Source organism: Lycium ferocissimum, unplaced genomic scaffold (genome assembly GCF_029784015.1).
Source record: "Lycium ferocissimum isolate CSIRO_LF1 unplaced genomic scaffold, AGI_CSIRO_Lferr_CH_V1 ctg7865, whole genome shotgun sequence".
NCBI classification, from domain to species: domain Eukaryota; kingdom Viridiplantae; phylum Streptophyta; class Magnoliopsida; order Solanales; family Solanaceae; genus Lycium; species Lycium ferocissimum.
Window position 1 is genome coordinate 3,593 of NW_026726979.1, and position 11,203 is coordinate 14,795.

An 11,203-nucleotide genomic window follows, 5' to 3' on the forward strand; every position below is an offset into this window, starting at 1 on the left:
AAAAAAAAAAGGGGGGAGAAAGAAGAGGAATTCGGCCAAGAGGGAGCAAATTTGCTCCCTTGAAAGGTTGCTCCAAAAATTTGTTTCTTCATGCATTTCCACTAATTTGGAGGTCCTCTTCAACATGGTATAGTTGTTGAAGCAAGAATCTCTCTCTTCGTTGCAAGCGGACGACTTAGCCAAGTTGAGGAATTGAGAAGAAAAGGTAAGAATTCGATCTTCCTTTCCATGTTATGGGTGCGTGTGAATGTTGTGGAATGTAGAAAGGAGTAGAATCCATGGAAATATGGAAGTTTGCATGATGAATGTATATGTATGCATGTGGCCGAATGGGATAGGGATGTGAAACAATTGGATTGAATTCATTTAGTAGTTTGATTGTTGTTGTGTTGTGAATTCCTTGATGAAAAATGCATGGAAATCATAAATTTAGTGTGTTAGGTGCATGGTGGCCGTGTGTAGATGTGTATGGCCGAATGTATATGCATGTGTGCGTAGAAGAATGAGTCAATTTTATTTGTGATATTAATTGTGTTGTGGTGGCCTTGCGGTGTAAATGGAAGAATGCTAGCCAAAATTTGCATGAAGATTTGTTGTTGAGTTGTTGTAGGAAGATTAGTGAATTTATGGTAGATTTATGTAATTATGAAAATGAGTTGTTAAGGTGCAAATTATGATGATTGTTGATGAACTTGGAAGACGGAAACGTGTTATGAATAAGTATGCTAAAGATAAGAAGCTTTGGATGAATTATGGCTTTGATGGGAAGTTTGTATATTTTGTATATCTTGTGAATATTTTGTGGAAATGATATGAAATGATTTAGAATTGTATGGGAATGATCTTGATTAGTAAATGGATATGAGAATATTGGTATTGAGTTGGAAATATGAAGTTAGAATGAAAAGCTATTGCACTATGTTGGAAAGAAGACTAGTTATGCTATATTGTGTTTCATAATGATTGTTTGTGTTGTTGGGTTGTTGTTGATATATTGGGCCGAGCTAAGTCTCGGGGATGCTATATGTATAGGGGAAATGCTGCCGAAATTTCGGTAGACAAACATGAACTTAAGTTAAACTCTTGGAAGCTACAACTCACAATTGGTAAACATGACCATTTGTAGATTTTGGAGAAAACGGAATTCGAATTTGGAGAAGCTTAAGAAGCGGAAAAGGTATGTAAGGCTTCCCCCTTCCTTCTTTGGCATGTCTTAGAAATAATAGGCTTGAATACGTGCCTCGGGGACCACTCTAATTCTAGAAATCCGAGTTTGAATTTAGTTACTATTCATTCAGTGGGATTGAACTAGATAACTTACGCTTTATTGTAAAGAAATGTTTAAACGTCCGTAACTTTTGAAAAGGAAAATGGAATGCCTTGAAATCTTCGAGGAGGATCCCATGGCACATAATGACCACGTTTTTATGTTCGTTACCTGACTTGACCCGAGGTGGGCCCATAGTCCTCGAGACTTAATTGGACTGTTCTATTTGCCTTATTTCCGTAAAATAATTAAGGAAACCTTTGATTATTGTTCCGAATTTGATATAAGTGTCTGGTAACTCAGATATAAGCATTCTGATTTGACTATTTTGATATAAACGCTTCGGTACGAATGATCTGATTTGAATATTTTGACAAAAGCATTCCGATGTAAATATTCTGATGTAAGTATTCGGATATAAGTATTTGAAGGCAAATATTCTGATATATACGTTCTGACAAAAGTATTCCGATCTAAGTATTCCGGTATAAGCAATCCGATATGATAACTCCGATATGAGTATTCTGGTATGAGTGTCTGATATAAGTATTCCGCTATGAGTATTTGGGTATGAGTCTGTTGACCTGAGCATTCTGATACGGGTGTCTCTGTAAGTCTTAGTGTTCTTCATGTACGATCTCGGGTCGCTTAAAAAGTCCGAAGAGGTTTCTGTATTTTAAGATGCTCATAACTTTCCGATACTAACTCGAAAGAACCCGAAACTTGCTCTGAATCCTCTGATGTCGGTCAGTATATCTATCCATTGAGTCTGGATTTATGTGCATATGGTTTCTCACTACTCTGCTCGTGCAAGGCTCAATGCATCTTTCACTGCGTCCGGTCCGGGTTCGTTATGTTCTTGTGCGTACTCCACGGTACGATTCCCGCGTCCGGGCCGGTTACGTTATCGTGCTCTTCTTTTGCATTGTTCACCGCGTCCCTCATAGGCGGGCCGGGCTCTGTTTATGCACATGACATTATGATCTGATGATATGGGGACGGTGGCCAGGATGGCATATGATCTGTCTGTTCACCGCGTCCCGTACTAGAGGGCCGGGTTCGTTACCGCGTCCCTCACCGGAGGGTCGGATCTCGTTATCGCATATGCTTATGATAATATATGATCCGTTATGCATAACTGTGGTCCGAAAATAAGCATTTTGATATTCGGGACACTCGATGACGATTTTGTAAGTCGACTTCGCATCTCTCGATTTTGTTAAGGCTCGCCTATTATGCCTCCATACTTCGATTTCGGATTATGTATCGTCGATATATTTCGTACGTCCGACTCTAATTACGAATCGTCCGACACGCCTCGTACGTCTACGTCCGATATATGACATCATCTTAGCATTCGTACATTTGATATTTCGTCCGATATATGACCTCGTCTGAGCATTCTGTACGTTCTGTACTCCGTCTGACGTGTGACATCTCCGGTGCACTCTGTATTTTCTGCACCTCTTCGGACACGCGATCTGTGATTATAAAATAAGCATTTTGGTACTCTGGTTGACCTACTTACTTTCGGTACCTTTTCTGGCATATGAGATGTGTATGTATGGATTGTGTCTGAAAGGTAAGTGTCTGGTGTTCTGAGTAGTGTATGCACCTGGTAGTTCTCGTCCGTTTCGATTATAGTTCTATTTCTTTGTGTTGCATGCCTTGCATACTCAAGACATATTCGCATCGACCCCCTTTCTTGGGGTGCGTTTCATGCCGCGCAGTACTCCCGCATGAATGGAAGTTACTATAGAAGATGGTCCGGCGAGAGATGGCAAGCTCTATTTTCCGGAGAGGTCGCCGAGTCGAGTTTGTCCGTTATGATTTACCGGATCTGTGTTAGAGACTTTGCAGACAGCGTCGTGGGTGTTGGTTGTCGGTCTGTAAACGGCTTCGTCAGCCGATATGACGGTCCGTGTTATGTATTGAATTTTGTATGATTATAAATTTGTTCGATTTGAAAGCTACGAGAAAGAATATATCTGAAAAATTTTGATACGTATTTTATCTTATTTGGTTTAAAAGTTATGCGTGATTCTGTATGCAGTAAGAGTCTGAGGGTTCGCTCGGCCCTAAGTAAGGGTCGGGTGCCCATCACACCCTATCGGATTACGGGTGTGACAATCCATTAAATGAAACTCTTCACTAATAATTCGATAACAACCTTCAAAACCATAACTATGATACTATTTCAAGTTGAAAACAAAACTTCTAAAAATATTTAGGAAAAAATAACTAAGATCAAACTACATCATATTCTTATGTTGATGGACTCATCATCTGAGTCCTCAATGATGACATCTTTGTTGGTAGTTCCAAGCACAGGTGCCTTCCGAATTCTTATTTGGCATCACCTCCACGTCAGTCCTTGATTGTTTTTCCTATAACAAAATAACATTAATCATTACTTAATTTCATTAATTAGTGTGGAATAGATACCACAACATACAGTAATACCATAAGTGGTGTCTGGAATAGAGCACGGTTAAAATTTTTATCACACATAACTTGAACGCTACAATATTGTACATATAATTCTAGCTTAAAATTAATCAAAAGTTACATAGAGGTGGAAAGTAAATTGAGTAAGGTATTAAAAGAAATTCTTTATGGGGTTGTGTGGTTAAAGAGATTAAGTGAGTTATCCACTATAAATTTTGTAATTAAATTTATGTCGTGTTTGTTTGAAGATATTAGCTACCATCAATATTATTTTATACCAAAGTCTTAGTATTACACATCTCATATAAAAAGTAGGCATGATATAATCCTGGAATATCCTGATTTTGAACCAAATGATCCCTAAGAAAATTAAAGGGGTATAATAGTAATTTCCACATAAGTATATATATTTTGAAGGCTAAAATAGTCAAAAATAAATATACATAAAAAATAAAAACTAGGGCGACAAACGTGAAACGCCCCGCCCCTCCCCCAGCCAGAAAATTAGGGTGTAGGGTAATATTACCTATCTCATATAAAAAATGAGATTGCTCTAATCCTGGAATATCCTGGATTTGAACCAATTTATCGCTAAGAAAACTAGAGGAGGGGTATAAGTTTAATTCCCGAGAGCTATAAATGTTTTGAAGGCTAAAATAGTCAAAAAAAAACTAGGGTGACAAACGTGAAACACCCCCCTCCCTCCCCTCTCTTTACCTCCATTGTATCGCCAAGACACATGAATTCATAGAACATACCGCCACAAGCAAAAGATCGAAAGCAAGAAGGGAAAAAACATCATTCTGTTAAGTGATGAAGGAATTAAACTGATCGAGCAAGTTTATTTCAAATTGACTAACCTGTTCCCTAGAAATCTCAACAAGTCGCATGATGACACCATCCTCCTCTTTTGTAAGGCGGCCTTTGAGCCTAGCTAGTATCTTATGGTCCCGAACCCTCAAGCGAGACATATGGCGGGCCGGTGATAAAGCTGGAGACGCCAAAAATACCTTTCTTTGGTGGGTTCCCTTAATCCAGCCATGCTTGAAATGAATCTTTGTATGGCCAGCTATTGATTGGCTTGAAGGAAACACTTCTCCACATTTGATGCATTCGTAGGCCACGGTTCTTGACATTTTGTGAAGAATTTAATTAGATGCAATTTTAGTCTACTGTTAATTTCAAGGGTTGTTATAACTTTAGTGAGTGGAGTAGCATTTTATATATAAAGGGGAAAGCGTAGAAGATGCAGGTCTGGGGGAAAGTTTGGTTTGGAGCAACTCAGCTTTTATTAAGATGCTTGGATGTATTATAAAATTTGTTTGACTGTGTTAGAGTACTTTATTCCTTTGTTTGCATTGTGCATTTATTTATTGTCCTAATAAGATGAAATTAGGTTGTTGAATGAATTTTTTTCCTCATCATGACCTTTATTATGATTTATGTATCTAATCAAATATGGTTTTCACTATTGTTGTGGTGACTTCAAGAAAGGAGGATACAACTACATTATATGAACAACGTTTTATGCGGCTTAAATGTCACAAATTTTTTACCCTAACATTTAATTTTCATTTGAAGCAAATGTCGTAAATTTTCCAACACTTAAATAAATGGCTGATAAGAAATATACAGCATTTAGAAATATATGCTTATAAAATTCATCAAATGAAATATGTATCCTTAGAACCAAAGGATAAGGTTCAACGTATGTGACTACTCCTACCTTAACCAGAGGTCTCGGGTTCGAGCCCTGGGTATGGAAAAATCCTATTAGTACGAAACGTTCCCCTCGAATGGATGCTTCGCGGCGTGAATCCGGATAAAGTTCGGTTCCACTGCGGGTACCGAACACCGGATAGGAAACAAAATAAAAAAGAAATATTTATTCTTGATTTTTTAAACAAGGTCTAAACTAATTTCCAATTGGAACTCGCGCTTCGCTCAACAACCTTTTTCAAGTTTCAACTTGTTTTAGAATGCATTTGAATTCCCTCAACCACTTCAACAAATAATAACTAATATATTAATTATAACAACTTATAAACATACTTGAAATTATTTAAACACAACTACTCATAAAAAAAAGTTGGGTTATATACATTTGGATTTACAAAAACTTGCTTTGTTGCATTTTGCACTACTAACGTATGCACATTTCTTCGATTTCTACTTTATCATTCGTTTTTAACAATTTTCACCCTATCCTCATGTGGGTAAGTTCCTAATCCTCTTTTTATAGTTCTACCTTTGATTATTACGGAATTTTATCATTGGAATCATGAATTTGAGATAAGGATTTGGACTTAAGAACCCTAGGTTGAAAATGAGGATTTCTTCAATTGATTATTTATTTGATGTAGGATTTAGTTCATTTTTTGTATTTAGACTCCATAAAGAAAGGGTAGATAATAATTGGGTCAAATTTACAGTTTTTCCCTTCGTGGCTCGGGATTGACTTTTGTGACTTTTTGGGTCCTAAACTTTGACATAGCTCTATGGGTGTCTACGGACTCTCCATATTTGCACAGATTGGGATCATCCAGAGGCTCTACAAAAGGGAAAGGCTTTATTTTGAATTCGAGACTCAAAATAAGGCAAGTTGAAACCTTGACTCTATGCAAAATGTCGTGGGTTGTTTAATGTTACACCTTGTAAAATTTCGCGCCGTTTGCACCATAAGTAAACTAATGTTAGCCCGGAGAGGCCATGAAACCTCTATAAGGTTAAGGACGATTTTTAACAAGTGTTTAGTACGTATCTTGAGGTTCGGAGTTAACCGAATTAAACGAAATTAGTTCATCGAAAGTTTGGAAGTTGGTGTCATTTTCACGGACCGTAGAATGGTTTTACAGCCCATGAGGGTGGAGGCTCCACCTTGGAACTGGTGGCAGAAAGTTTTTTTTTTTTTTTTGGAGCCATTTCACGATTGGCTTTGATGGCCCATGAAATATTTCACAGTGGTTGAGCCACTATAGAATGGTTCTGCGCGGCATAAACGCCGCCTTAAAAGATGGAGGCGGTGGCCGACATTTGATGTCTTAAATGAGTTTAAGGAGTCATTTTTCATCATTCACACCCCAAACATTGTCCATATACTCCCCTAAACTCTCTCTACTAGTTCTTTAAGAAATCTAAAGTGAAACTCAATCCTTTTATCCTAATCCAACATAAAAGATTGGCTAAGGTACGGAAGAGAACTTCTAGGAGGTTGTGGTGATGTTGAGAGTTATTGTAGGATATCAAGGGCTTGGATTCTGAATTGTGGCTGCTGTACAAGATTGAGTTGAATTGTTTGGAGAATTACTTTAGAGGTATAGATGACTCAGCGTGATCTAGGTAGGTTAAGGGTAATCCTTCTTTTGGCATGATCTATATGAAACAAAATGTAACCGAAACGCTACGCCATAACGACTCCATTCTTAGTAGCTAAAACTATCCATGTTGTTTCATGTCGTAATAATTTGTTCCAGAAAGTTTACTCTTGTAATTCATAAGTTCTATTGAGTCATGTAATGACAGTGATGTTAGTCTCATAACGATTTTCGGAGGTGTAACGACCTTATGTCACTCAGACAGATCCACAAGTGACTCTTATCATACTTATGCATTTACAAATATACGATATTATTATTATAATGAAGCCCACAGAGGCTGATGGCATTATATGTGCATATATATATATATATATATATATATATATATATATATATATATATATATATATATATATATATATATATGTACAAACGGAGTTATATACGCACCACTGATCAGTTGGCCATGATAATGATGCCCACAGATGCTTGATGGCGTTATATACACATATATATGTATAAATGATGTTATATTAGCATATGTACAATAATTATGCATACCTTAGCCTTCAGAGGCATTTCAGATGTACAGGTTGACTCTTTTTATCTTATATTACTTTCATATCTTTCTTATGTTATTTTCATGCCTATGATACCCGGTACTATATTCGTACTGACGTTCTGTTTTCCTGGGGACATTGTGCTTCATGCCTGCAGGTTCTAATAGGTAGGATGACAGGTCGCATCAGCAGGACGCCTGTTCAACTTGGTATCTAGTCTTGATACGATTTGATATGTACATATGGGTTTGGCGGGGCCCTGTCCCGACCTTTTGATATTCATGTACTCCAGTAAAGGCTTGTAGACAGTTATAATTTAGTTAGATGTTGTATGGTCTTGTTGGCCTGTGTTTTATGTACAGATGTGTCACACCCCGATCTTACTAGGGTGTGATGGGCACCCGACCCTATATTCGGAGCCGAGCGAACCCGCGGACTCTTGTTACACACATATTCTCTTTGGATTCTTAAATCAAATGAAAGTAAAATACATAGTAGAACTTTCAAAACCCTTTTTTTTTCGTTTCTCAAATTAATCACAGTCTGTAAGCGTAAGGACTTTGTAACATAATGTATAATAAAAACATGTCGGCTAGCAGGGCCATTTTCAAAGCTGACACTCTAGACCCACGACTCTGTCTCGCAAAGTCTCTAACTTCAACAAACCGCACAGCGATATAATCGACTCGGTAGCACCTGTGTACAAACGGAGTCTACCACTCCGCCGGGAACGTCTTCGCAATAACTCTTACTTGTCCGGAGGTACTGCCCGCGCGGGCATGAAACGAGCGCCACGAAAAGGGGCAAGGCCAAGACGAGCAATGTATTGAGTATGTAAGTCATAAACAATAACATAGTAAGGGATATAAACGTGAACAATAACCATATGGAAACTTAGAACATGTCATGAGAAAGAAGAGTAACTCGTACATATGAATGCCGCCTAGGCGGATGCCATGCATGCTTATCCTTTCCTTTGAAAACATTTCTTTTCGTATACATATGAAAATAGAACATATCATATCATAGCGCCGAATACGTGCTCCCCCATGTATCCCGCGCGTCCGGCATCCCGCGTCCGGATGATAACGCCACCGAGTGGCAATGCGTCTTATAGCGCAACATGTCTCCCTTCCCCATATCCCCCATATCATATACATATCATATACATATATCATATAAGCATACGTGAGAGCCCAAAGAAAGTCATGTATCTATCGGAGTGACGTAAGGTCGGTAGCCTCCAATGATGTTATGGAATAGCCATGGGCGTCGTGTCTTACCTTGAAGGGACAATTAATATAAGGCTTGACTAACAATGGAGAGTAACATCATGAGAAAACATAGAACAGGATCATAAGGTATCGTTTCATATACTTGGGATCTTTAAAATAGTTGTTATCCATAAGTAGAGTTGAGAAATCAAGAAATAGCTTAATCATTATCATATCGTCATATTCATGATAGGAACATATCCTCGACATATTCATCATAGACAATTCCTCATATTTGACATCATCGTTGTCATTATAAAATCATATTCGTTTTAGTCATAAAAGCTCTCAACCTTTTTAAAACTTGGTTTTTGAAAAATACGGCCACTTTGAAAAACAATTATGAATTATTAGAAAAAGACTTATACTTTGGAGTCATAGGCTTCTATTCTTTACAAGCAAAGAGGATATAAAAGCATTTAAGACATTACAACGTAGGAGTCATGCCTTTGGAAGAGAAGAGACGAGCCTCACATACCTGTGCCGCGCCTTACTAACTACGCTTATCCATCCAAACTTGTTGGTCTACATTCAAGAAAATTGACGAAATCATTAGATTCATCACCATATACTTGTCTCGGTCTTTCAGACACATTTACTTATGGTCTGCCGAAATTTCGGCAGCATCTCCCCTGTAAATATACCATCCCCGAGAATCTAACTCGGCCCAAATCAGCAACAACAAATCCGAGAATGGAACTCGGCCACATTATCAACAACAATACCAACAATCATACTAACAATATCAATAATCAATTCAAGACGCATTCTAACATCAACAACCTTTCGCCACACAATGCAACGACATCTCATTTATATTTAATTCGATTCGCATAACATTCAAAACGATTCAATCAACATACTACTTCATCCAACACCTTCCAAATACAACAAGAACGATAACAACTTAATTCTTTCTTTCAATTTCAATCACCACGGCCCAACTTATAATCTTCCAACACATGTCTCATTTCCAATTTCATAAATTATATTTACAACCCATACATTATCAAATTTATTTTTTTACAACTATAAGAGACCACACTAATGTCACATTAACTTCTTCCATAATCCACAAACAATCACAACTTCATTTCTAACCATTAATTCTTCATTCTTCATCATAGAATCTTCCACAACAACAATCAATTACTAAATAAAATCAATTCAGTTTTTCCTACAATTACCATCCCATTCGGCTACAACATCAACACACACATATACTATGAATTCCATCCATTTCCATATACGTCAACATACATAAATCATCTATACCATATATAAAAGAGGATTGAACACATACCTTTTCCCACTTGTCTTCTTACTTGGCTAAGGTTATGAACTTGCAAGAATAAATGATTTTCTTGCTCCAACGATTACACCACGTTAAAGAGGACCTTCAAATTAGTAGGAGGGCTAGAAGAAATGAATTTTTCTTGATAAATTTCCATGGCACCATTTCTTGTTGCCATGGCCGAATGCTCCCATATTCCTTTCTCCTTTTTTTTTTTTTTTCTTCAACTTTCTTAGTTAACTTTATTGAATATAATGGCCCTCTCTCATATATATAGTGCTTATGAGAATGTGAGGGACACATGCCCCCTCTCTTGAAATTTCTTGAATTTCTTAAAATAAAGGATGACTTAATTGTCTTGCCATACACACTTTGATCCATCTATATAATTACATAATCCATAAAAAGGGTGGGGCCCGCATAGCCCCACTCACCCACACACCCACGGCCAAATGGCCCCTTCATGAATTTTCTTGAACACTTTAGTCCTTCAAGAACATTCTTGAACACTTTGTGAAATTCCCGTTTTGCCCCTAGCCTTCCATAATATTACCATGAACCCTTTTGTAAATATCCCTTTTAACCCTTGGCCTTTTCCAATATTTCCATACTAATAAGGTTCATAAATAATATTCACAACCCACTTGTACATTAAAATAATTTTGGAAATAGTCTTGCCTTTAACTTCTCGCAATTATCCCGAATTATCCAAACGTACGAAATACGGGTCATAACAAGATGTTCCTGAGAGCCTTGTTAGCTGGTACTATTGGGTCCAGTATGTTTATATCTGTATGTCCTTTCGGACTTGTCCCTTTTTAGCTTATTTCTCCTATGAGTTAGTAGGTTGTCATGTGATGGCCCTCGTTGTCCCCCTTTATCTATGATTAAGTTACGGAAGCAAGTTATAGAGGTGCTCGATAAGTAAGGCGCGAGTGCCTGTCATGGCCCTCCTATTGGGGCTGTGAACAACTTGGTATCAAAGCAGGTCTTCTTAGGGTTATCTACAAGCTGTGTAAAGTAGAGTCTTGTTCATGGGTGTG

At 37.6% G+C, this 11,203-nt stretch overlaps 1 protein-coding gene across 1 annotated transcript; it reads right to left on the reverse strand.

Annotated features, from left to right (window-relative positions):
• Window positions 1–3,420: 3,420 nt before the first annotated feature.
• LOC132045761 (uncharacterized) lies at window positions 3,421–4,876 on the reverse strand. The gene is made up of 2 exons (XM_059436345.1): window positions 4,576–4,876; window positions 3,421–3,654 (listed from the first exon to the last, which is right to left on the reverse strand). The coding sequence occupies exons 1-2, from the start codon at window positions 4,849–4,851 to the stop codon at window positions 3,562–3,564; spliced, it is 369 nt and encodes a 122-aa protein (XP_059292328.1). The 5' UTR covers window positions 4,852–4,876; the 3' UTR covers window positions 3,421–3,561.
• Between the last annotated feature and the right edge of the window lie 6,327 nt (window positions 4,877–11,203).